Source organism: Gallinula chloropus (genome assembly GCF_964237585.1).
Source record: "Gallinula chloropus genome assembly, chromosome: 1".
NCBI classification, from domain to species: domain Eukaryota; kingdom Metazoa; phylum Chordata; class Aves; order Gruiformes; family Rallidae; genus Gallinula; species Gallinula chloropus.
Window position 1 is genome coordinate 42,705,536 of NC_140085.1, and position 25,625 is coordinate 42,731,160.

Here is a 25,625-nt window from a genome sequence, read left to right on the forward strand (position 1 = left end):
ACAGGCAGAAAGACTGGCAGCTATATAATACAATGGTAGGTGTTTCAAGTCTGAACAGAGACAATTTAAGAACAGGATTAGGAAAGTAATGCTTTAGATGACGTAAACCTGAGTACAATCCAAAAATAACATGAATTTATATTGCAGCGAAATGAGAAAGTTCTATTTCGGTGCTACAAGGAATTGTTTCCTACACATTAAAGACAAATCTGCCAGCGCTGATGTTCAGTTCAACTTTCAAGGTGATAGACAAGCAGATTTATTTGGGTTTAATGAAAATTAAGAATCCTGAACACAACTGCAGAACATGATCTGTTTAGGGACTAGATCTACAGATATGGAGTAATGAAATACGCTGATTTCAAGGTAGGAAATAATGATCTCGTCTTTCCATTTAGTAACAGGACCGTTAAATAAGCATTACTGGAAAAAAGAGGCAACAGAAGAATTTAGTCTACAAGATTTTTGGGAGGTGGCAACGCACTAAGTCAAAAGAAGTAACATGCATCTTGTGTGGTTTCTATTTTATATAAACAGTAGGAATGTATCTGATCTATCACTGAGATAGTCACCACAGCACTCCACATTATAATTTTTGCTACACATTTTTAGAGAAAAAAAACTTCGTTTTTCTACTTTCTAACAAAAAGGTCTAAACATCATGTGCATTATCTCACTATAAATATGCTGAACACTTCTGTTTCTTCTCCTGCTTGCCTTTCACCATCCCTTAGTATTTCACCTTGGATTTCAGAAAGAATTTGAAAATTAAGACAATGTGCTCACAAAAATGTCACTTACCGTTGACCAAGGCCACATTTATTCCTCTGCCAACATTATTTTTAACTCCACTCATTAAACTGAAACAAAATAAACATATATTTTTAATAGGACAATTTTTTGATGTTAAATGTTTCTGTTTTTTAAATAGGATCTATCAAATTGTAAGAGATACTTAGTTGAAAGACCACATGTTCAGGAGTAATTAAATGAAGAAAAATTTCCTTGTACTAACCTATGTTATATGAACTAACCTCTTATACCACCGAGTCACAAACAATGACAGATCAAATATCCCAGTTGTACCCATTTCATTTGATCACCTAATCATCTTGGTTCTAAAGTATATGTGTGTATTACAAAAAATCACAAAATATAAAGGGCTATTAATGTATTTCAGAAAATTCCCTGCAGTTAAAGAGCCTGAAACAAATAATAATTTGAGGAGCTTAACACAGTCATGCAATCAACATTTTAAGCTTTTTTGGAAGCACATGATGAACAAAAATGTGTTAATGAGTTTAAAGGCTAACTGATCTGAGGTATTTGTTTAGTATTGCAGCATCACAAAGAGAAACAAGAAAGTCAAAGCAGTTAGCTACTTGTACCTGTAATAGGAAACCTAAATCCAAGAAAAATACTTCATACGCTGCTGGGACTTGAAGCAGAAGTTGAATATAAACTTGGAGTACAATTACACATCCCAACAAAACAGTCACAAACCATGACAACTTGGCCAAACTTAAGAGTGGCGAAGGAGCTGTAAAGTATAGATGTGTTGTGAGGGAAGCCCTTCAGAACTGCAAAGAACAGCTAACCTAAACATCAAGACTGTTAGGGTGCTGCACTATCTTGGACCATGATGGCTGTGTACCCCTCTAGTGAGGGGAGGCTTAGAAACCTCCTCATGCCTTTTCACTGGCGCTGTGTAATAATCTCTGTTCTGCCTCCAGGCCCCAAATATTCCCGCACTAACATTTTGAAGTTACGAGTAAAACTGTTAACATAAACAAGGAGAAACAGGATGGATTTCAGACAACAAAAAACTCCTGCAAATGTAAATAGAAGAATTCCTAGTTAAAGGCATGTAGTGCAACAGTGTGCTATAAAGTTACAGCAGCACAGTCATGCAACTGGCTTAATAGAAGTAAAACTGCATGGAGAAGTTGCCGTAAAGTACAGCAACATCATTCCTTATAAACTCATTAATTAACAACCACGATACTAGCATTTTGACAATGACAACTATTTTTTTCCTAGTTTGAATTACATCCTTCTAGTACAGGAGTGCAAGGCCATAACTGAACTTCTACAGATCAGAATTCCTATTTTGCAAGAAAATACCTCTAGTTTAAATCATATAGAATTGAAATGCATTTTGACTTATTTCAGCACCTTTAGTACTCTCAAAAACCAAATTACATCCTTGTGTTTAATACACAGCAGAAACCTACACTGTAAATACCACTGACAAGTGATGAAAACCTGTTCCTGCTTGTCTTGGAAGTACAAAGAAGACAAAGTAATCGGAAAAATGCAACTTGCAGGAGTGAGTTCACAAAATATCACTTTTTATAAAAAAGAGCTACTGAGCAAGAAATAAACTCTCAGAGCTCTGAGATACTTGAGACAGCTTGTACACTGTCACAAGCATTCCAGGCTGTAATGTGTCAGTCTTCACACAGGAGGGCAGTCGTTCATCAGTTTTACAATTCTTCCAACAATTCACAGTCAAGTTCTGGGAGCTTTTGGAAGAGAAATCAAACTTCTTATAACTAAAGGAGGAGATCACATTAAAATGATCAAATTTTCTGGTGGACCTTTAAACGGACATTACAAGTCCTCTTTGTAAGAAATTCAGAAAGACCTTTGCCATAGCCAACTGGACTTAAGACTCAATAGCTGTGCACTGAAGTATGCACTAGTACTAATGGGAGAGTTCTTGCCAGTAACTACTTTTTCATCACTTTCTTCAATGAAATATCCAGGGGATTTTTTCAACAGGAAAAAGATTCTTCTTAGTTAACCAATAAAAGAGACATAAAAAAAATATTTCAAACACTACAACCCTGAATTAGAATATTACTTTTACTTCCACAGCTTTTAATCAGTGAATCACCTTAAGCCTTCACAGATACTTAGCTTCCCAGCAACAAGAATAAGAAGCTGGCAAGTTTTGTAACACCAATAAAACTACCATGCCAAGAGATTAGATAAGACTGTCTAAGGTCACAAAGCGTATCAATGATAAGAACAGAAAGCAGAATTTAGCAACTTCTAGGTAGTACATGCCAACAGCAGGCTCCTGCCTGCTCTGCACATGCTCAGGGTCTGCACCCATTACGCTCCGCTGCAAACCCACTCCTAACACAAGCCACGGAGCTTGAGCTAAACCAGCCTCACAGAAGAATGGCCTGAAGTTTGAGTGGTCCTTGTGTTTCGACAAATGACGCAAAGCAAAGACACTGCATTTGTTTAGCTGTTGGGAAAAAACTCCTATTTCAACTTCATTACATCTAAATTGCTGCACTCAATGCTTCAAATACAGTCTAGAATAAGTTCATGTAAGATGAATCTTACAGTGTTGCTTTAGACAGTAAAGCATTGAAAAATGTAAGCCTCTACTTTTTATTCTGTTACAGATTAATTATCCTACTTACTATACTACATGGGGTGTGTTGCTTACAGTAAAGTTGCCATTTGCTGTAGAATTAATTATCACTGATTGCTGTACGTGCTATCTGACCCATTCTGCACTATCACAGTGTTGGCTGCGAAGCAGCTAAACTACAGTAGTTGAAATGCAAATGAAGACTGGCTGATATCAGCGTGGCTGATATTAAAAACCCTCCTTCTGAAAGTGCTAACATCATGTCTTCCCTGGCATGTGACACATAAGTGGATAGATTATGTTACAAGCAGCTGTACACTCTGGGTGACAATGAGCAGAAACAACCTATGAGCAAAGAGTCTAAAAATATGTATTAATACTTCCACTATGGGGATTACTGAAAGGTATTCAGTTATGTACTCCAGGCATAGTATTAGAGATAACAGCATGTAATAAATGCAGTTATTACAAATACAGGACTTGAACTCAAAATCAAACTGCTTCAAGTAGTTCCTTTCCTCATTTCACAATTATTTTATTAACTTTAGTTATTAATGGCACAATTAAATTACTACTGAACATTTTTCCCTTCTGAAGCCATCCTTTCAAGCAAGGTGAAAAATATGTTCTGATATTGGTACTGTGGAACCAGATAGCCTAAAAGATGACTTTCAAAAGGCAATTCCACCACAGTTTTAGCTGGTAACATTCAACTAGAAATATCAAGAGTTCTTACTTAAGAAAACCATCATTCACCTAATTACTGTTTGATGCACAAGAACAAGTTACTTGGAGGCAAGTCTGTGTCTGACTTGACCAAGTCTGTCTAATGCCTGAAAAAGTATAAACTATCTTGCAGGTATTAAAATCGTGCACATTGCTGCATTTACCACAGAGTATTAAATGTGCTTCATCAGACTTTAAATAACAATGCAATAGAATTTTTTCACATAGCCAAACCACTGACAAAACACAACCTATGAAGACTCATTTAAACCACTGATTTTGTCTGCAAAGTGATCCAAAGATACTGAAGTAAAAATACTCACACGTTATCTTCTACACAAATTTTTGGTCCAACTACGTTTGCTGCTCCACTTGCCATTTTAAATGCAAAATGCTTTTCAGGACAAGCTTTAGAGATCCCACATTTGTATCTTGGAGGTTTTGTAGCTTTCAAAAGGAAATAAAATATTATTTTAGAGACAGCACAGATGTAGGCTAACAGAAATACTAGCTAGCTCTCTGAAGAAATACAAGGAAAAAAGCAAAGCCAATTAATATCTCATCTGCAGTTTAATAGCAGCCTAAAATAATTTAGGATCTTAGAGCATCTCATTATTCTACTTCTTGTTCTCACACCACTGCTTGCCTCTGGCACTGTCATCAGCAGCCACAAGACAAAACTACAAGTATAACACTGGCAAGAAACAGTATTTACCAGAAATTTAGGAAAATCAGGAAAAGAAGAAAATCAGTTTCTGATTGCATTTGAAGTGTAATTAGGACTTTCTTAACTATGAAAATTCAACAGTTATTAAGAAAAGCGAGTCAGAGCAGTAATACATGCATATGAACACTCACAGCGTGCAGCTGCATCCAGTGCTGATCTAGCTAAAACACAAAAGGAAAGTTTTACAAGATGTTACTATTAAAAGTCTCATCTGCTATAAAACACCCTATAAATTTAAACCTTTCCATAACCCTACAACAACAAGTTGGTCGAAACAAAGCATCAGTTACATCTGAACATTATGTTCTAATATAAACCCTTTAATGGTAGAAGAATGAAGTGGTCTGGGGACCACATTTAGAAGCACTGTATTAATTTATAACTCTCCAATTAACAGAAAGATCATACAAAACCATCAGGGATTTGTGGAGATATGGGCACTTAGAGTGAAACAAATTCCCTTCTTCAAGATGAGGTTCCATTCACCGCAGTGGAAGCCTGTGAATCAGGGGTATTCACAACTCCTGTTCTCAGGATAGGAAGAGACAAGTGACCTCATCATGGGCTTATCTACAATACATCTGTAATAATAGCATCTGTGTCCTCTCACCAATTATTATAGATACCTCTGGTGACTGGTTCAGATGTGGACTCACACTGTAGCAATCTGAAGCTAAATAACATGAACCCCACCCATTATCTGAAATTGTTTTCTTTAAAGATTTTTTTTTTCTTTTAAGTTCATTCAAAGCATATCATGCTGAATTTTAAGTCACCTCAGCTGCTAATCCTGTTCTCTGTAGAACCTGGGCATATCTGAAATGTTTTGATTACTGCATGTTTAATTATACATGGCAGCATACCCCTGCAAGCCAAAAAGCCCACCCAAAACATACATTTTGAATTGCTTAAGTGTCAGCAAGGCAGAGGGCAGATTTCCAGAAACATCATCCAAGTTGCCTAGTTTACAACTCCAGACTAAGACTGCAAGTACCAGTAAACAGAAAAATCATGTAAACTTATGCATACTTGGCAGGCAAAAAAATCAGAGTAGGTTAAACATTTCACACAGAAAACAACATACATTATACAATATATATAAAAAATAACTCTACGCATTGAAAACCCCACAGAATTCTTACGTGCAACAGCGTAAGTCAAGCTTAAAGCATAACGAATATGATATTCTTGATTATGACTCAAGTAAGTACTAATAGATGTTCAGAGAAAGCAAAGTCAACACTTACCAAATATATGTCCTAAGTTTGCATCCATTTTTATTTCAAACACTTGAGATATGACATAAAACGTCAACAAAAATATTGCTACGACAACTACAAACTTTGCAGCACCTGTTCAGAAGCAGATAAAAGTTTCAAATCATTACCTGCAAACGATAATACTACATTTAGCAGAATCAACTACATGAGAAACATGCATCAGATCACACTAAGAACTCAGAGTGATCATTCGTGGATTCACCAAGCAGAAGTAATCTGCAAGAAGTGAACGCTACAATGTAGGATGTAACTGAGCCAGTCTATCAGGTTACTACAGCAAACGCATACCCTGCTCTCAGTTTACTCCAGTTTCATGCTTGTCTGACACCACGGTACACCAACTCGGCTCAGCAGCCAGGAGAAACGAAACACTTCTCTGTGGATATCCAGCTTAACAAGATGAACTAAACTAATCCAACTTGGTTGCTGTCCAAAGGGGAAACTCCCCATTTCCCCCATTCCATTTCCCTGTTCTTAGCCACAGGTACATGTTTCCTCAATGTTCACAAACACTCCTCCCCCTGCCTACTCACCCCCCCGAAAAAAAATAAATAATTGAGCTGCCCCTATTTTAATGTACAGCCAAGACTGAGTGATGAGGGATTTGTTCATATGCTGCAGTTCGGCTGCTTTATTCAAGCAGTGATGAGCATAAAAAAATCCTCCTTTTTTAACAAATTCAGATTACTGACCTTCATAAAAAAAGTTTGAAAACCCAAAAGAGCTCATTTAAGAAGTAATAAAAAGTAGTACTCTCCCCTTGCCCTTTTAATGTGTATGCTTAAGTCTCAATTTTTACAAGCCTTTCTCCAGTGCTGAGCAGACAAGCTACCTCCTGGCAGAAGAGCTGGAAGCACGCAATCACAGCCATTTATATCTGAAATAGAAACTCGGGGGTGCGTGCTACTGCTGTGAACCCCACCACTTTTTAGCATAATTTTCAATAAATTTTTACAGAATACTTCTCTCAACTGATTGCAAAATACTAACTGACAGAGTAGTTAGGTGAGGAGGCATCTGATCAACATCCCGCCTTCCTGTCTCACCCCAGTATGTCAAACTCTTTAGAAGAAGCAATCTTACAAGATGCTTCTGTTTCTCAGATTGCCAGCCAAATAAATCTTTCAGCAAAAAAAAAAAAAAAAAAAAAATTCCCCAAGTTTCTGTACTCCTGCAGATCTCAGACTGCTGCTGTGATGGGCTGTTCAGGAAACCTTAAAATAGACAGATTACTCAACCTTCAAAAGGATGAAAGATGTTAATCAATCCTTTCGAATGGCTAAAAAAAAGATAATGGGATAGAAAAAGAAAGTAAAGGTGAAGAAAGATGCAACTTTTTCATTTGCTTGCAGCTCAGTCTTCCCCTTCCTCCCCGCACCATCACTTTCCCTTTTTGTGTGTGTGAACATACACGTACTATGTAAGGGAGCACCGCTGCAAGCTTAGATTTTACAATACTATCCTGGAAAACTCCAAAGAAGTTTGCACTTGAAAGGAAGCATGTAAGTACAAGAGAAAACAGATGATCTGATCATCTGTTAGAAAGTGGAGAAAAGGTTTTCAAAGCAACACTGTTTAAAAGACAAATGGTACCAGACTTTGGAATGTGTCATGTAGCAAGTGGCACTGCTGTTGCAGCAGACAGTACGTGACATAAGTAAGAACTCAAGGATGAGCACTAACCATCCCATCTTCACTCTGTATCCTGAGCCTTTCAGCTGAACTATGAGCACTCCCTTTAAGGGAGAGGTAAGAAATCTCCTAGGAAACTCTTAGCACTGGTTTCAAAACCAGCCTGCTTGCTATAGGTTAAACATTCTGTAGGAGTTGCCATGTCATCTTTGTGGGTTTTAACAACAAAAGTAAAAAAAAAAGAGGTTTGGGAAAGCAATTTTACAAGTGATTTAGACAATTCCTAAAAATTGCTACGTTTTCTAGTTCTTTATCAGATTTACTTTAGCAGGTTGCTCCCAGTTATACATATTGAGGTTAAAACAACAACTTCAGAAGTAGAGCCAAACAACTTTTAGAAGACAAAAAATGAGGAGTAATTTCTCACATTAAGAAGGTTAATGTACACCTGTCCTGGAAAAGGTGGTGTCATTCCTCCTCCTGCAAGTTAATGCTACAGCTACTGAGAAAAGTGCAATACATCAGAAACTCCAAACTGTTCAATTGCCACATGGGCGGCTGTTCTACTGCAAGGAAATCTCTACAATATTTTATTGTAGGCCTGTATCAGCAACAACCTTGTTTTTACAACCACTACACCTTCTGTCAAGTAAAATCAGTTCCTTCAACCCTCTACTACAGTACCTTACCACAATGGAAAGGCTTTTGTAGCTTTCAAACTCCCAGTAACCATTCAGGAAGTTTCAGACACTCTCTGGTAAGAGTTAATAGCGCTTACAGGAGCGTGAGGCGGGAGGGTGAGGCAGAGGGGGGGAAATAAATTGCTTAAGACATCAATGTGCCACTTCCTTATTCTTTCGTCATCTTACAGAATCAGCAACCAAAGCATGCCAAGTCATGGCACCTTCACCAGCCACTGCAGATCCGCTGCAAAGCAAGTGTTTTAACGAGCTGTTTGCTCTTAGACCATCCCAAATTCCAAAATGAGTTTCATTAAACACCAGTTAAATGGAACGCCGATGCCTGTTACGCCAGTTCAGTTTGTTTCAAAACCTTATTGTCACACCTGTTAATGCCATCTACAGAATTTGTTTTACAAGTGACAGAAGCCTTGATTTTACTGAGTATACTTACCTGCTATTCTCATGTTTAGTGTTCAACCAGGTAATGACGCTACTGCATTAAAAACAGCCACCTAGGGAAAAAGAAAATCACATCATTGTAATTACAGCCAAAAAGCACTTTTCTGATAAGTTAAGAGTACAAACACGCCCACAGAATTTATAGCTAATAACATTAATAACTATTGTCCTGAACACCTAATTTTTAATGCTCAGAGGAATGGAAGAAGATTTAAGATGGATATCAGATGGACTGCTTTAATTTGTTACTCCATGAAACAAGTGTTCTGAAAAAAAATTAACTTCATTTTCAAATACACCACAATTCTGTTCAACTTTCAACCTTTTAATCTGTAACCTAAGTATTTATCAGTGCTGTATCTACAGAGTCTTCGATTACCTAAAGCTATGTGATAAAAGTCAACAACTCCACCTGCATTGCTTCAAAGTCCTAGCAATGTGTGGATGCAAGCTGCTATTTGGCAAAACAACATAGCAAAGTATACTTTGGAGAGGAAAAGATTGAAGCATTTTGGCCTCTAGGATACCACATTAGCTGGACTCAAAGGAACTGAAAGCCGGTTATTCTAACAGTATGCATTACAGAAATGTAACAACCCTTTTGTCACCTACAGCTGCATCCAGAAGATTAACATGATGGTCAATGGTGAGGGAAGCACCAGCCCTAGAACTGGAACTATTTCAGCACAAAATGAAAACCACTGCCTGTGACAAACACTCCACACAAGCACCCAAACATTTCTTCTTGAGATAACCTCGCCACCACGTAGGTCAAAACAGGCCACAGCCTGCACAGACTGCTCAAGGGCTACCACCTCCTCTCCTCAGGCAACCCCTTGGTCCCTGGCCCATGCCAGGTCTCTGCCTGGTCATGCTCAGGCATGGTGGGTCCATGCTGCACTGTGCCTGGACATGTTCTGTCTCAAGTATCCCCTGCTCCTGAACCAAGAAACATGGAGCAAAGATGACCACTACAGCCACTTGCCACTGACATGGCATCAATGCAGATCAGGTTTGGCAATCTTTAACAATTAAATACTACACATCTGTTGGAAACACTGTAATTTGGGTTACGTAGATGAAGCACACAAAAAACCTTTAATTAATGGAATTAGAATTTGCTTGAAAACAGCACGCTACCTGACCTGTTCTATCTCATTTCTTCTACTCTTACCATACAGAAGGAAGGACCCTTGCTACTTTCAAAAAAATACATGAGGCATTCAGGCAAATAATTTGTACAATGAGTACTTCCCTTCCAGATTAAATAAAGAAAACATACTTCCAACTATGCATTTTTCTGCATAACTATTAACATATAATGTGGCAAAAGAAAAACTGTTTACATTCAGGGATCACCTACACCAAGGCTGAATTTGAAAATAATAAACTGTCATTTTAGTCCAAGCAGCTGTCCCACATCCACATCACAAAAGCTACAGCATCCCTAATACTATGCCAGGATTTCCAAAAACCATCAATACCCATCAAATTTCTTTAGAAGTTATTTGAAAAACTATTTTTATTAGAATTCAAAAATGCAAATCATCTGGAGATGGCCAAACCCCCCCACACAGTGCTCACGGTCTATGCTAGGGAGGAAAATAATTATACTACATAACCGACCTTTTGACTTTGCTTAAGTTCAGTGATTTCTGTCCAGATCCTCTTTGCCAGAGACACAGACAGTCATTGTGCTCTATTGCTTAAAGTTTCCAAGAAAATGGTCAGCAGAGAAATAAACAGGAAAAAACAAACACAAGTATAGAAATATTTCTTTCTACTCCATAGGAATTTGAAAATAAGTTCCAACAAAGTTTGAAAAGCAGACAATTGGTTTTGAATACTAAAGCTGTACAAGGGAAATCTCAACGCATATTATGGACATAATATATCCATTGTATTTAGAGTCAATTATACTAACTATATCCATATATAAAGTCTTTCTTCAGTGAAAGACTAGTATTTATCCATCCTATAAAAGAACAGCAAAAAAACTGCCAGGCAAATATACTCATTTTACTTCAAAGTCTTCAAGAGAGTTACTCTAAGCTGCTTTGTCTCCCCTCCCCACCCCTGGAAATATATCAATATTAAAATAAAGCACCACCTGTAGTTTGAACAGACACAAGCTTGTTTTAAGTCAGCACTGACAAAAATGTTTCCTCTTTTTGCTTGCCTATAAACAAAAATACCTAACAAATCCAAAGCATGAGAGCAAATAAATGAACAAAACAAAAAAGCATAAACTAAGTGAAATAATCACACCATCCAACCTTGACTACAGAATGCCCTTGTATGAATGCTCACATCCATCCACCTCAGTGATCATTATTTGTTGCAGTCAATAAATATTCAACAGATTGTTTTAAGTTTTAAATGAATATTACACTCTAACTTGACAGGAATTTAACAATTACATAGAAATTGTTCTCTTAAGTCACAGCATACCAAAAAATTGTGAGTTTTGATGTAACAAGTAAGTACAGGAATGCTACAGCACAGATTAACATTGCACAACATTTTCCAGCTACAAGAAACCTCAATTTATGAACGCCAAGTCATTTTCCTATACAGTAACTAATTTATTTTTTAATTAAAGACAGAACAGGAATAAAATAGGACAGCCCATGAGCCCTTAGGAATCACGTATAGGCCATTACTCCCTATCTTCAGTATTAGGCTTCATAACTGTAATTACAGAAGTGATATAAAAATGGACTTGGAATTCTAATAGTGCTTACTTTAGGATCATTTGAAAACAAGAAAAGGATAAATAAATGAGCTTGCTCAGTCTTAGATGCACAAAACCAGTGCCAACAACATTCCTTCAATTGCTTTAGGAATGGGCTAAACAGCCAAACACTATTTCTCTCTTCCTTAATATTTCATCAAGCAGAGGCAGCAGAACCACAACTTATCTTCTTGCCTTATCAATGTCCAGTAATAGTAATAATCACTTTTTTAGAATCATAGAATCATTAGAAAAGAACAAGAATTTCAAGTCCAACCATTAACCTAGTATTGCCAAGACCCACCACTAAACCATATCCCTACATGCCACATCTACACATCTTTTAAATACCCTCAAGGATGGTGAGACACAACCATTTCTGAGGGCAGCCTGTTCCAATGACTGACAACCCTGTCAATTAAGAAATCTTTCCTAATATCCAACCTAAGCTTCCCCTGGCACAACTTCTGCCATTTCTTTGTGTCCTGTCACTTGGGAGAAGAGACCTGGCTACAAAATCCTTTCAGGTAGTCATAAAGTGCAATAAGGTCTAGGCCTTCTCCAGGCTAAACAACTCCAGTTCCCTCAGCTGCTGCTCAGACTTGTGCTCCAGACCCTTCCCCAGCTTTGTGGCTCCAGCATCTCAAGGTCCTTCCGGCAGCGAGGGCCCAGAACTGCACACAGTACTCAAGGCGTGGCCTCACCAGTGCCAAGCACAGGGGGACAAACACTTCCCTAGTCCTGCTGGCCACACCATTTCTGATAGAAGCCAGGATGCTGTTGGCCTCTTTGGCCACCTGGGCACACCGCTGGCTCATGTTCAGCCAGCTGTCTGTCACCCAACACCCCCAGGTCCTTTTCCACCAGGCAGCTTTCCAGCCACTTCCCCAAGCCTGCGGTGTTGCATGGGGTTGTTGTGACCCAAGTGCAGGACCCGGCACTGAGGGTTGTTGAACCTCATAGAACTTGCCTCAGCCATCGATCCAGCATGTCAAGGTTCATTATGTATCATTGATAAAGATATTGTACCTTAACATCATTTATCTCTTGTCAGGCAGTACAATAAAGTTCACATTTATTACTTACTAGTCAAAGACTGAGGCCGAAGGAGCAGCCGACAGCCGGGTCTGTAGGCAGCACCCTGAAGAGCTGAGCAAAACCCTATACAGATGCAAAGGCCAAAGAGGGCACCACAAATCAGGCAACAGAAGTCTACAAGTTGCATATGAAAATGGCTGGATTTGGGGAAGCATTATATTGTATGATTGTGAAGCGTGGATTTTATTTTTCTTCAGACTGTTTTCTTGGTGCAGAACTTAAAGTGCTTATCAGCCAAAGTCTAAAACTTGGGTCAGTGGAAAGAAACAAAAGAATAAATCCCTGGCATGCAGCATCACGTGCTTTGAAAGGAGAAGCCAGCCACAAAAGAACTGGTGCCTTCAGATGCCAATTTTCTTCTACTTCATGAGAAAGTTGTTACTCCCTAGGCTAGTATATTGGATGGAGAGGTGTGGCAAACTGCAGATTTACATTTACTATAAACAGCAGTAAAGATAAAGTCAGAACAATAAAATTTAGAGAAAAGCAGCAGACAGGCAGAAACTGTTGCTGCCATATCAGAGTTCAGAAATCGCTCTTCAGCACAGCCTAGCATGAGGGCTGCTACTTCCCCCACTAGTAGAAAGAGTAGACATCTCACCAAACCAGGGAAAAAACAAAGTAACAGGTTAAAAATCCTATTCCAAGGACAGCATGTCATTGTCCAGTTCCCTGCATGGAGCTGCATGACTATCCATGCAGAAAAAGAGTTATTTATTCTGGATGCAAACTACTAGGGAGTGGATTTGTGGACAGGCAGTTGGGAGCTGAGGTTACTGGTTGCTTTTTTGCTGCTCCACCCATCCTTGTGCATTGTATTCTGTCCCAAGACAGGGGCAGTTTCCAGATGTTGTGATTTCAAGTGCCAAAGCCATTCTAAGCAACCCCCATGACAGCCCCAAATGCTGTACGCAGGGCAACATAACAAAAGTAGAAGACAACAGAAAACAGCAGCTTGCAGTAAATAAATAAAAGAAAAAGGCAGAGAGAAAAGGGCTTTCCCCCAATTTTCTTACCACTTGGTTTCAGTCTTCAGTGGATTATTAGTTTGTTGTTCTGCTTGTTGATGATCTTGTGTGGGAATGACAGACTCAACATGTATCTGACAAATTCAGTACATACATCCAAATTTCTACTGTGCATATTCTGATATGTACTTGTTTTTAACTGAATGAAGTTAATTTTAGTATCTGCTGCTCTCATGTGACCCGTGTCTCTTGAGGGGAACCCTGCCAGGTACTTCTCACGGGGACATTATAATATCATTTAGGAAAACTATGCGCCTGTAATCCTGCCAAGCAAACCATCATCACGTCTCATTAGATGATACACATTTTATAACGTGTTAAGATTGAGTTCTCCATTTATTAGATATGATGACCATCAAGCAAATTTTCTTCCTCAAATCAAAGTGCAAGAAGAAACGGCACTGAGGTAAGTAGTTAAGTAAACAAACAGTTCTTATTAGTACTGCCACACTGATACAATACTGAAATTAGTCCAGATTTCAGTCCTGAGATGAACGCCGTTCCATTCAGCCAAGTCTTTATCAGCTTTGCTCAACACTCGTGCCCAAGGACACACGACACGAGACACGCCACTTTGGCACAGCCTCTGCCCTGTGTACTACACATGAAAGCTTTGGCACTTGCAATGTACTTCTGTTTATAAGGGGTTTTCAAGTACGATTGCAATAAATGTTTTAATGGGCAATAATAAAACATGCAGATCAGTCTACTTCATTCCTGAAATAACAGCATTTCCATTAGAAATTTGATAGCGCTCATGGATTGTCCTTATGAAGTGGGCTGCCAAAAACAAGCAAGAGAATTTAGGTGGTCAAGGTAAGTCTGAATTCTGACTACAGTTGATTAGAAAACGGTCCCAAAATCAACAACAATATTTAGTAAAACAGAAACGAAGACAGTTCAAAATATACACCAAATATGACAAAACAGGCAGCAGTAATGAAGAACAGAATCAGAGAGATTACAGCAACTCTCTAACGTTGGGGTGAACAACGTGGTATCACTGCAAAAGTGTACCTGATCATTGGGAGCTGCACCAAGGGGACTGCTGTGTGTGAAACAAAAGGAAATTATTTTGCTCTGCCTAAACAGACAAAAAAAAAATACCCTGCTCTGTGTGTTACCTAGACTTTTAACTGAGACCCATACATATTTTTTCTATCTTAAAGCGTAACCCCCAAATGGAAGAACCTAGATCACAATTAACCTAAATAAACCAATTTAAAGGCCTAAAAGAATCAGGTTTATTTTGCAAGGAATTGTGAAAGCAAAGAGAGAAGGAAGGAACAGACAACTCTGACCGTTACCTCCAAGATAAAATTTTGAAGTTTTTTTGAAAGATGTCAAGATGGACTGTTCTCAATATTCACTACTTGCTGCTTATCTCTTTGTAGCTATAATGTTAACGAAAGACATCATCCAGCTACAAGGATAAACAAGAAATACAAAAGAAGGCTGTAAATCATCATAAAATTCTGGGAAAATACAAGAGAAATTTTCTTCGCCTACAAGATCTGAGTTAGCATCCTCTTCAATATTAACCCCGTATTTCTACATGTACCCAGATATGCAATACTAAATCTGTACCAGCCCTAGATGGTCTGAGTTAAATTGAGGGAAATTTTTCTTCCAAGAGAATTTAAAAGTTTTCATATTTTCAAAAATACTCAAATAATGTTATACCTGGTTTTATTTGTATTTACTATATGAATAGCATACAAGCACACTATACAGAATTAGATAAGCATTCAAAATTACTTAGTACCAAAGGGAAAAAAAAAAAAAAAAAGCTTGAGCTTTTATTTTTGAGTCATGAGTAGATTAGGATGGTATTTATTTTTTGCAGCACAAACTGTCATCCTCAGTGATTAACAGATGCATTTTCTCCCTGTCAGAGAGCAACAAAAAAAGCCATTTTACTTTTCCCTACCTGGTAAAATGGACTCAGTGAAACGTTTCATTTAATCCAGCCTGTGTAAATAGATATTTTAGTCTGTTGGTTTCAAGCAGTTCAGAGCAGTGGTGGTTTTATTACACAGTGAATCAGATGTGTCAGGGACAGCATTAGCTATTCTTATGCGAGCTCTGGTTTTAAACCAGTGCTTGTGCCAACCTGAATTACATGCCACTGACCAAACAGCTGAGACAGTCGAAATCATTCCAAGTCTGAACTGGCACAGGAACCCAGGCTTCTAATATAATCATTTTACGCAAATACAAGCAGCATTTCCTTACCCAGATGATTGTGTAGTCTAGCAGAAGGGTAAGCATAGTTTTTCCACACTATTTCAAATTAAATTAATTTTGCAAACTGACGAATGGCAGGCACAGGAAAGAGTTGCACTTCTTTTTAAAAAAAAGTCCTCTACTGCCGTTCAATTTTACTGTATAACCAGGCTCCATTTGTGTCTTCTGATAACACAGGCTGTGACCCAAGGAGCTGCTCCCTACAGGCACTCCTACATCCACATGAATTCCTTGTGGTTAGAACAAAACTCCACCCAGGCAAAAGCTTTGTCCACACAGAACGACCTAAAGACTCGCAGATAGCACTTTTTCCTCACTTGAGGCAAATACTACCATGAAGTATAATTATTAACTTCATAGAAAAGAAAAACCAATAACCTAAACAGCATTCTTCCATATACACACAAGATTTAGCCTGGTGTTCTGACAACACCCTAAGTGTTTGCTTCTTAAAACGAGATTTTATTTCACTGCTACCAACTGCAAGTGAAATCCAAACTGATTAAAAAGAAATAAAAAGGTAATTCGGCTACATGGTTTCACTTCTAAGAAAGGAAACGAAACATACATGGGACTAGCATTACTCTGCCAGAGTGTTTTGCTACCTCAAGTGCAAAACTAATGCTTCCCAAACATTTGGGGCAATCCTCATCATCAATACAGACTGGGAGATGATGCGATAGAGAGCAGCCCTGCAAAGAAGGACTTGGGGGTGCTGGTGGGAGCACTCACAGCCCTGAGAGCCAACCGTATCCTGGGCTGCATCAAAAGGAATGTGGCCAGCAGGTCAAGGGAGGTGATTCTGCCCCTTTGCTCCGCTCTTGGGAGACCCCACCTAGAGTACTGTATCCAGTTCTGGAGTCCCCAACATAAGAAGGACTTGGAACTCTTGGAACAGGTCCAGATAAGGGCCACAAAGATGATGAGAGGGCTGGAACGCCTCTCCTGTGAAGACAGGCTGAGAGAGTTGGGCTTGTTAAGCCTGGAGAAGGCTCCGGGGAGACCTTATAGTGTCCTTCCAGTGGGGCTTACAAGAAAGCTGGGGAGGGACTTTTTACAAGGGTGAGTAGTGAAAGGATATGGGGAAATGGTTTTTAATTGGAAGAGGGTAGATTTAGATTAGATATTAGGAAGAAATTCTTCACCATGGGGGTGCTGAGGCACTGGAACAGGTTGCCCACGGAAGTGGTGGATGCCCCCTCCCTAGAAGTGTTCAAGGCCAGGTTGGATGGATCCTTGAGAAGCCTGGTCTAGTGAGAGGTGTCCCAACCCATGGCAGAGGACTTGGAACTTGATGATCTTTAAGGTCCCTTCTGTCCCTGACCATTCTGTGATTCTAAATGACGAGTTAAAATTACTGACTCTGCAGGCTTTTGCTAGTAGTATCAATCCATCAATCAATCTTTCACCTTAGGCAACACACAAACTAACCTGTTTCCCAAACAGAAAAATTCTCCCAAATCCTGAGAAGCCCAAGTGCTAAGGCATCATCCCACTGAGAACAAAACTCAAGCCCCATTCCTTTTGCAATTAAAACAACAACAAAAAAACCCACCCTCACAAACTAATAAAACCCCTAACTGCATAAGCACGTAATCCACACTTTGAAGGCTCTTCCCAAATATTACACAAAATTTACTGGTTTGTATATTTAAAAACAGGATATAATTTACAGTCTCTAAAATCTATACTATTTATATGTGATAAACTGTACACTGCTGATGATGCAGCTCTTAAAGGCAGCCTTAGCCCTGTATTTCACAGAGTTGGATAAAATCATGTAGAAATTCAGACAGATTAAATCCTCAGTGACAAATCACTGAACCTCATTCACCCACTCATCTTCCAGCTTCATCACACAGACATACATAAATCTCACAGTAGATTTAAGAGTGAGGTTTAGTGTTTTCTTCTGTCCCCCTGATGCACTGCTGCAACTACAAACTGTTCAAAAGTTCAAAATAGCTGATTTGTTTTCTGCTGTGCTAAAGAAAAAAAAATTACCACCTCAACTTCATAAAACAGCAAAGTCTTTGAAGCCTTTCCACAACAGGAAGGAGTAAATAAAGCTTTGCAACGCATTTCACTGCAAGATGACAAGGTCTCGCTCAAAACAAGGTGTTGCCAGAATCCAGTAGATGTTTGAAATGTACAACAGCTTTCGTGTTGCATGCACATCACGACCACGTACCTTAACCTGCCCCATACAGCAATTCTCAATAGAACTGCCATACAGAAAGGGTATGGGTCTGAAGAACAATTAGGGCACATTACTATGACTTGATATAACCACACACAATCACAGCAGAAATTTGAGGCTCTGGTTATAGCACACCCCTTCACACTGGGAAACATTTCAAATAAAGTTATCAAGCAAGCAGAATGGCAAAGGAGCATTACAAATACTCCGTCTATAGGTCCAAATTCATGGCAAAAAACAGATCTGTTCCTTTCCCCTATTCTCCCCAAGCACAACCAGACTCTAGATAGTAGCTTTATGATGTCAGAATAAGATCATCAGCTTATAAGTGAGATTAATTTACTGCGCAGACCTCATCAGCCTTGTCAGAGCTGCACACTGAGACCACAGACACAGCCAGGCATGGAGCCCCATACCAGGGGACACCACCACAGGCTACTGCCAAAAAAAATACTACCATACAACCAAGCATTTGAGCTTCTTTCACAAAAGCTCATCATGATCTGAGGCTGTTTGTTGAAGAGGAGTTGTAACCACTGCTCAGTAGCAAGCTGACCTCACCAGGAAGCTAGGACGTGCCTCTGGGAAAAGTACTAGGCAACAATCACTGCTCAAAGCACTGTTGGTATTTCTCCCTCCTCTTCCTCCAAGGGATAGAGGATCCTCTGCTCTACTGACAGAGTGCTTTCCCATCCACTCATCTCCCATATGAGGCAGCACTTGGCTTTGGCCTTTTGCAGGTTAGAAAGAATATGCCAGTGGCTGTGGTAAACACCCTGCTGAGACAGCATCACGCTCAGCTTGGCGGGGAGAAGGCACAGCAGCAGCACAGCAGGCCCAAGGCACAGAGGGGCCACACTATGCCAACAGGCCGCTGGAGGATGGGATCACATTGCAGATATGAGACTGCTGTCGATGACTAATAACCTCCTTGATGTGTGATACACTCAGAATCACAGTATTCTGTGGTACGGGCAAGTTGTTGCTACTGGTCCATATTATCACTACACATGCCATCGTTTGTGAGCAGTGAGGTGGAAAACACTCAAAAATGTAGAGGAAGTCAGTTAGTGGCATGATCCTTTACAGCTCTGGAGTGACTCACTTCCTACTTAAGACAGAAAGACACAGCAACAAGAACTGCAGTCTCTAGACTGGCTTCCGAGCATGAAGTGATTAGAGCAGAAATTCATAACCCACCTCCTGGCTAGGTACAATCTTCCAGCAACCAGTACAAAACACATTCAGGAAGAATTAATTTCACAGAAAAGAAAGAAAAAAAAATAGAGGCAGTGTATTCTTATTACATTATTACAAACATAGACACTTTGCATCATTTAATATTTTGTTAACAATTGGTACACAGCCCACTAAATAAAATCCAACACAGCCATATTCTATCCTTTGAGATTTTAAAAGCTAAAGATCACCACAGGTGGGAAAAGTTAAAGCTACATGGGATAGCAAGTTACCGCATGTCATCACCTATGGAGAAATTTGCCACATTAATTATATGCAAATTAATTTAAGGAACAGCATTCCTCAGTGACAGAAGGGTGCTTACCACAGCGAGCTTACAACAGAGACTATACACAGCTGACATGAAGCTGCTGATCACTGTATACTGTAACAGCTCCTGATGCCATGCCCCTCTGGATCATGCTGTCCTAAGAGAAATTCACTAATCATTACAGAAATTCCTGTAATAAATCATTGCCTGAATCTATTCAAATGCAGTTCCAGAGCCATTTGAGGTGTCACCAACGTCCAGCTGGCCAGCAAGCAAACAGCCGTGGCAGTTCCCTCAACCACCTCACCTGGTATTTACACAAATACCTGGGCTGATCCAAAGGCAGAAATAAGTGTCTGGGAGCAGGTCAGCAGCTTTCTAGCAGCTGCAGTATTAGCTTATACCAGCTTAAACGTTTGTGAAATGCTGACTTAACCCACTGGTGATACTAAAACAGATTTAAAAAAGGTCTTTGCGATTACAAGACCCTTACTTTCTCCTTCGATAAGAGAAAACTAGAGAGATGGTAAGAGAAGGGAAGCCAGCCAACTTCAAGAAGAAAGCAGGTCTTATGAAGAGAGGGAAGACTTAAGTGTCATCTATTTTGATGTTAATTAAAATTTTAACTGGACCTTCATTACAACTACCATGCTTTTGCATATATAAGCACATTGTGCGACTTTCTGCCATTAAAACTGACTCAAAGGCAGCACACATTAAGTGCAAGGCAGAGCTCGCTCCAGCAGTTAGCTCCCTTTGTCCTGATAGTCTTCTGAAGTTTCTCCCCTCTCCCCTATGTCTCCTCTATATCCTCTTCTTGGCACTGAGCTCCAAGAAGACCTAAGTTGTAGCTCTGTCTGCAAAGGAAGACAAACCACTTTTGTATCACAGAAATATAGTACAAGAGTAACTACTGATAACTGCCAGTGGAGACTTAATTGTGACTGAATTTCAGGGAGCCTGGGTAAAATAATATTAAATATTGTCATCAATGACTAGGACTACTGAACAGGGATAAGTTTTTTTTTTAATTTGTGGATAACATCAAGATGCAGGCAGATACAAAGTAAAGGGCAAAATTAGAATTACAAATTAAAAGAAAAAAAATCTAGATAAGGAAAATCTTTAAGTCCTCTGGGGACAAATATACCATTAAGAAAAGCATGAGGAGGCTATGCTTGAATTTGTGGTTAGACACCACATTTTAGACAATGAAATAGGAAGCCAGGAGCCCCTATTTATATGCTAGAGATGCTTTAACATCTGAGTTGAAAATTCTGGTGCTAAGAAATGAGGTTTCAAGCAGCAATACCAGCTTAAAGTTATTTCCTCCCCTCGCTATATTTTATGTTCTGACGTCACTGGGTCTCAGGCCTGGATAGTGCTAGGAGGCATGAAAATTTATGAGATAGGTGACCTCACCTCCCAAAGCTGCTCCAGCCACGCTCACCCGTTCTCCAGCCCAGGCTACATAATTTTGCTCACTAATAAAAACTAGTCTAGTAAAAGAGAACTAATGTATTTTTTTGTCAGCTTAGCAGACAACTTTTAGGAATGTCAGGAGGCAAGGCACTGCAGCATCAGGCTGTTAAGATTTGTTCAGCCACCTCATGAAGTCCCATTTCAAGACTCTTCTTAAGATTTCAGACGCTACTGCAGTTCACGTTTTGCTAAAGTTATCTCAAGAATTTATGGACAGCCTTTATTTCAGAACAGTGTGAGACTTCCCAAAAGGAACCTTCTAAACTGTGAAACAATCAGAGCAGGATGTCCAGGGGGCTGGTTGGGTCTCCAACCCTGGATGTATTTAAGGGATGGGTAGATAGGGTGCTTGGGGATAGCGTTTAGTGGAGGATGGGTATGGTTGGACTCAATGATCTCAGGGTTTTTTTCCAACCTGGTGATTCTGTAATTACAATAAGCCCAGTGCTGCTGACATCAGAATGATTATCACAAGGTTACGCAGATAGCCACCAGTAGAGCAAACACGTGGGTTTACAATATTTTTGCCTTAAATTCTAAGCTTTCTCAGCAGATTTTAGTGACAAACTCAAAACTGAACATATAGATCAGTTATATGAAGCCTCATGGAAATGGTGACTGCTGGTGTAAATGGTAATATTTACAGCCCTTACACTCATATGTCAACTGTCTGACATCACTGGGACTGTGATTTTAGAGGAAAAAAAAAAATCTCATAAATTACACTAATATTCTGAACAAAACCAGAAACTAGACATTTAGTAGTAACAGTTCATTTCTTGAACATTAGCTTGTCAAAGCTTTATTAAATTCTCAAGCTCTTTCCATATTACTGCTCTTCTCCTGGAGAGATGAGAAAATTCTCCCTGGAAGTCGGCCACGAATATTCTGCATGCCCTGAAGAGCTCAGGCAGCACCTCGTCAGCACCCTGAGGAGACACTTCGAACTATTTACTCTGCCCTTACTGAGTGAATTGGTCGGGGCAGTTGGAAGGACATGGAAGCAACAGCCTCCAACAAATCAGGTGCCTCCTCCATCCCGAAGCGATCAGATGCTATTACAGGACAATCCCAAGGTGCGATCTTGTGAAGAGCCTCCCCGCAGGCTCGAAGCATGTTACAGAACTTGTTTTACCGCACACCGACAACTATGCAAATCAACAGATGAAAAGAGATCCCTTCATACTTAAAAGAATCCCCCCCGGGAGGGTGGGAGGGGGGATAATATGTGCTGATGAAGACATTCATAGCTTGATTAGTTTCAGAGGCTTTTAAAAAAACCCCAAAACTCTAGTGCACCATCATTAACGAGGTTTTGTTGTTCTTTTCTCCCAAATAACTCTCCCGCTGGTATTAAATACTTTGGTGGAAGGATCGCGCTCGTCAGCCGCGTTCCACAGCCAAGGAGCGCCATGGGCTCTAAGCCTGCAGGTAGGCTGGGGCACACGTAGGAAAGGAAACATGGTCAATGCAGAGAACTTTACAAACATCTGGAGTTATTATTTAACCTCTTTTTAACGTAAAAAAAATTATATTTATATATATATATATATATATATATATATATAAAAAACAATTAGGTGAGTTACGCCGCCCCTCGGCAGCTCGGGCAAAAACTTAAGGCATGGCAACACTCACCCACCAAAGGCAATAAAACATAGAATTACTGTATTTTTTTTCCCCCTACTTCAGCAACTCAAGATGCCAGAAACCACGGTAACACCGACTCCTGCGCCAAGTATCTCCGCAACCCCGGCCGCAGGGCACGCCGCCCCTAGCAGCTCACGGCTCTTCCTCTGCAACCACAGACTCCCAAGTGCTCCAGTCAAGCAGGAGCAGAGCCGCCCGCCAACAAGCCCGCGACCGGCTGGCTACCCAGCGCAGGGAAAGGAGAGAAGCAGCCCACTGGCACCGAGCAGCAGCACCGCTGCCTTCTCGCTGCGCCCAGCCGTTTGTTTCAGGGGCAGCAAGACGCTCCCTGCCCGGCAAACGCTTCCACTCGAACTGCGGCTCCGCCGAGAGCCGCCACCGACAGCCCCGACCGCCGGCACCGGGCGCAGAGCGGCTGCCGGCCCCGCGCCGCCAGGCTAGCCCTGAGCCCCCTCGCCGTGCCGACAGAGAAGGGAACAAGGGAGGAGGGGAGACCTCCGCCCCACTCGCCGCCCAGCTGGTTGCTCCGAGGGACGCCCGAGGACAGGGGGTGCCGCCCGGTTCTGCCCTGCCCCGCACTCCCAGCCCCCCTCACTCCTCCCGGACGGGGGAAGGGCCAAGCGGCCCGGGGAAGTTGCGCCGCTGTGGGAAGCCGTCAGCGGAGGCAAGGGCAAGCGGCCAGCGCCAGCCTGGCGCGGCGCAGCTGCCCCGCGCAGAGGAGAGCGATGCGCGCAGGGGCGGCAGAGCCAGCAGCGGGATCCCCACCTCAGGGAGGGGAGCAGAGCCGCCCGCAACCCCACGGAGAACACGAGTACCTACCTGGGTCGCACGGGCGCGTCGCTCAGCAGCCGCGCCGCGCAGGCTGCCCCGGCCCGCCCGCCGGCGACGGAGCAGGAAGCCGAACGTAGCCGCCGCCACCGCTGCAGAGCCAGAGGAAAGCGCAGAGGCGACGCGCCCGCCCCCTACCGGTGGCGGACCGTGGCCGCGACGGCACCGCCCCACAGCCCCTCCCAAAACCGGCCCGCGGCACCCGCCCCCTCCCGCCGCAAGCGGAGGGGTCGGCCCGGTTAGATGGGGGTCGGGCGTGCTGGAGTGGCGGCGCGTCTGATCCCACTCGAGGGTCGGACCGCTTCCCACTGCCTCCGGGGTCGTTCTACGCGCCCCTCAGGGTAGTGGGGCGGGCTCCTGCGGCGCTCCGAGCGGCTGCCGCCCCGGGGGGCAGCGCGGACCTGCCCCTCTGCCTGCCAAGTGCCTCCCGAGCACCCCGAGGGGGTTGGGTTCGCGCCCATCCTAGCTGGCACGGCGCAGAGGCGTCTTCTTATGGGGAGGGCTGTTCTGGACTACGGCTTCTTGGGTGGTTTGCCGAAGGCTCGTGTTCAGAGAACCCCTCCCGGCTGTGCGCCCACAGCCACGCATCCACAAGCGAGCGGCCGGGGGATGCTAGGTGTGCCTAAAGTCAGCCCGGCTTCTTTCCTTTTGTGTTTTAAACACCTCCCCTCCTCTCTCCACCCCCCCACCCCCCACCCCCCCCCCGCAAAAAAACTCCAAAATAAAACCCCCAAACGCCCCATCAAACAAGCAAGACACACACCAGAAATTGTCTTGTAGTACTGAATAGAAAAGGTTTAAAAAAAACAGAGCTAAACTGTGTTACTGCCCGAGAAACTCCATTTTTCTTCTTTATCCTTGGTTGTGCTCTGTGGCTGCTGGGCTGTTAGGGTCTTTCGGTGTGTGCTTTGTTTGGGGGGGGTGGCACCAGTATTCCTCTGCCCCCACGGTGAGCTGGTGTAGGCAGGGAGCTGGGCTGGCGGGCCTCTGACCATTCTATTGCAGGGAAGAAGATTTCGGTTGGCGCGACTCCCTCAGCCCGGCTATTGCTGGGGAGGGTACAGAGCAGGCTGGGGCAGCAGCCAGCCGGGTTCAGTCAGCTCCAGAACTGCCAAACCACAGAGAGAGCCCTTTTACACGCTGAAGTTCTCTTAGAGAACAAAGCCACAGCAAAAACGTAGGGCATATCATACACCATCAAAGTCAAGCAGACAAAAGGAAGTTTCCATGTCTTACGTTAACCGCATCTGGTTAACAGCTCTTTCTTTTAATGTGTTTACAATAATGTGCTGCTATCCCAACTGCTCCTTGTTTCGGGGTGGTTACTTGAACATCAGTCAAGTAATTTATGCAGGGAGTTCTCACAATACATTGAAACTTCGGGCACGCCGTAATCACAAAAAGGAGCGCAGAAATACCCAGTGGGAGCACCGCTCAAGGAGAGACAGACATCATACCTTTTACTTCTAAACAATTAACTAGGTAGATCTTGGTTTGGTGGTTATTTCAGTGCTTAACAGATGACATCTTACCACATTCCTGATTGCGTATGAGGTGACGCTGTCTACATAAGAGGGCAGTAAGGTCAGTATACTGAAGGAGGCTGGCCCCTTTGGTAAGCAAACGTCTGCAATCAAACCAAACATTTTAAGATTACATAAGTATCGTATTATTAGAATGAGAAATAATACTATCTGCACAATAACCAATACACATATCAGAGCCAGGGCTTGAGAACGGCCACGATTAAATCCTCTTGATTATTTACATGGCTGAAAGGCTGCCACAACGCACGCAGGGTAGAGAGTCGCGATTCCCTGGCAATGTGGCATCTGGCAGAAGCCCAAAGAAGGGGGTGTATGCCTGACACCCCCAGTGTCTCAAGAAAGCTCCGAGTTCCTATTTTTGTTCCCTCCCCAGTTTTCCTTAGAATTCTTTTTTTTTTTTCTA

General features: G+C 41.7%; 1 protein-coding gene across 1 annotated transcript in view; it reads right to left on the bottom strand.

Moving 5' to 3' along the window:
• FAM3C (FAM3 metabolism regulating signaling molecule C) overlaps nucleotides 1-23,771 on the bottom strand; it is a 28,806-nt gene extending 5,035 nt beyond the window's left edge. The window contains exons 1-6 of the mRNA XM_084268613.1: nucleotides 23,667-23,771; nucleotides 8,891-8,951; nucleotides 6,092-6,196; nucleotides 4,976-5,005; nucleotides 4,441-4,564; nucleotides 802-860 (exon numbers count right to left, since the gene is read on the bottom strand). Coding sequence (XP_084124739.1) covers nucleotides 802-860; nucleotides 4,441-4,564; nucleotides 4,976-5,005; nucleotides 6,092-6,196; nucleotides 8,891-8,903 — 331 coding nt within the window. The 5' untranslated portion in view covers nucleotides 8,904-8,951; nucleotides 23,667-23,771. The remainder of the gene's footprint in view (nucleotides 1-801; nucleotides 861-4,440; nucleotides 4,565-4,975; nucleotides 5,006-6,091; nucleotides 6,197-8,890; nucleotides 8,952-23,666) is intronic.
• Between the last annotated feature and the right edge of the window lie 1,854 nt (nucleotides 23,772-25,625).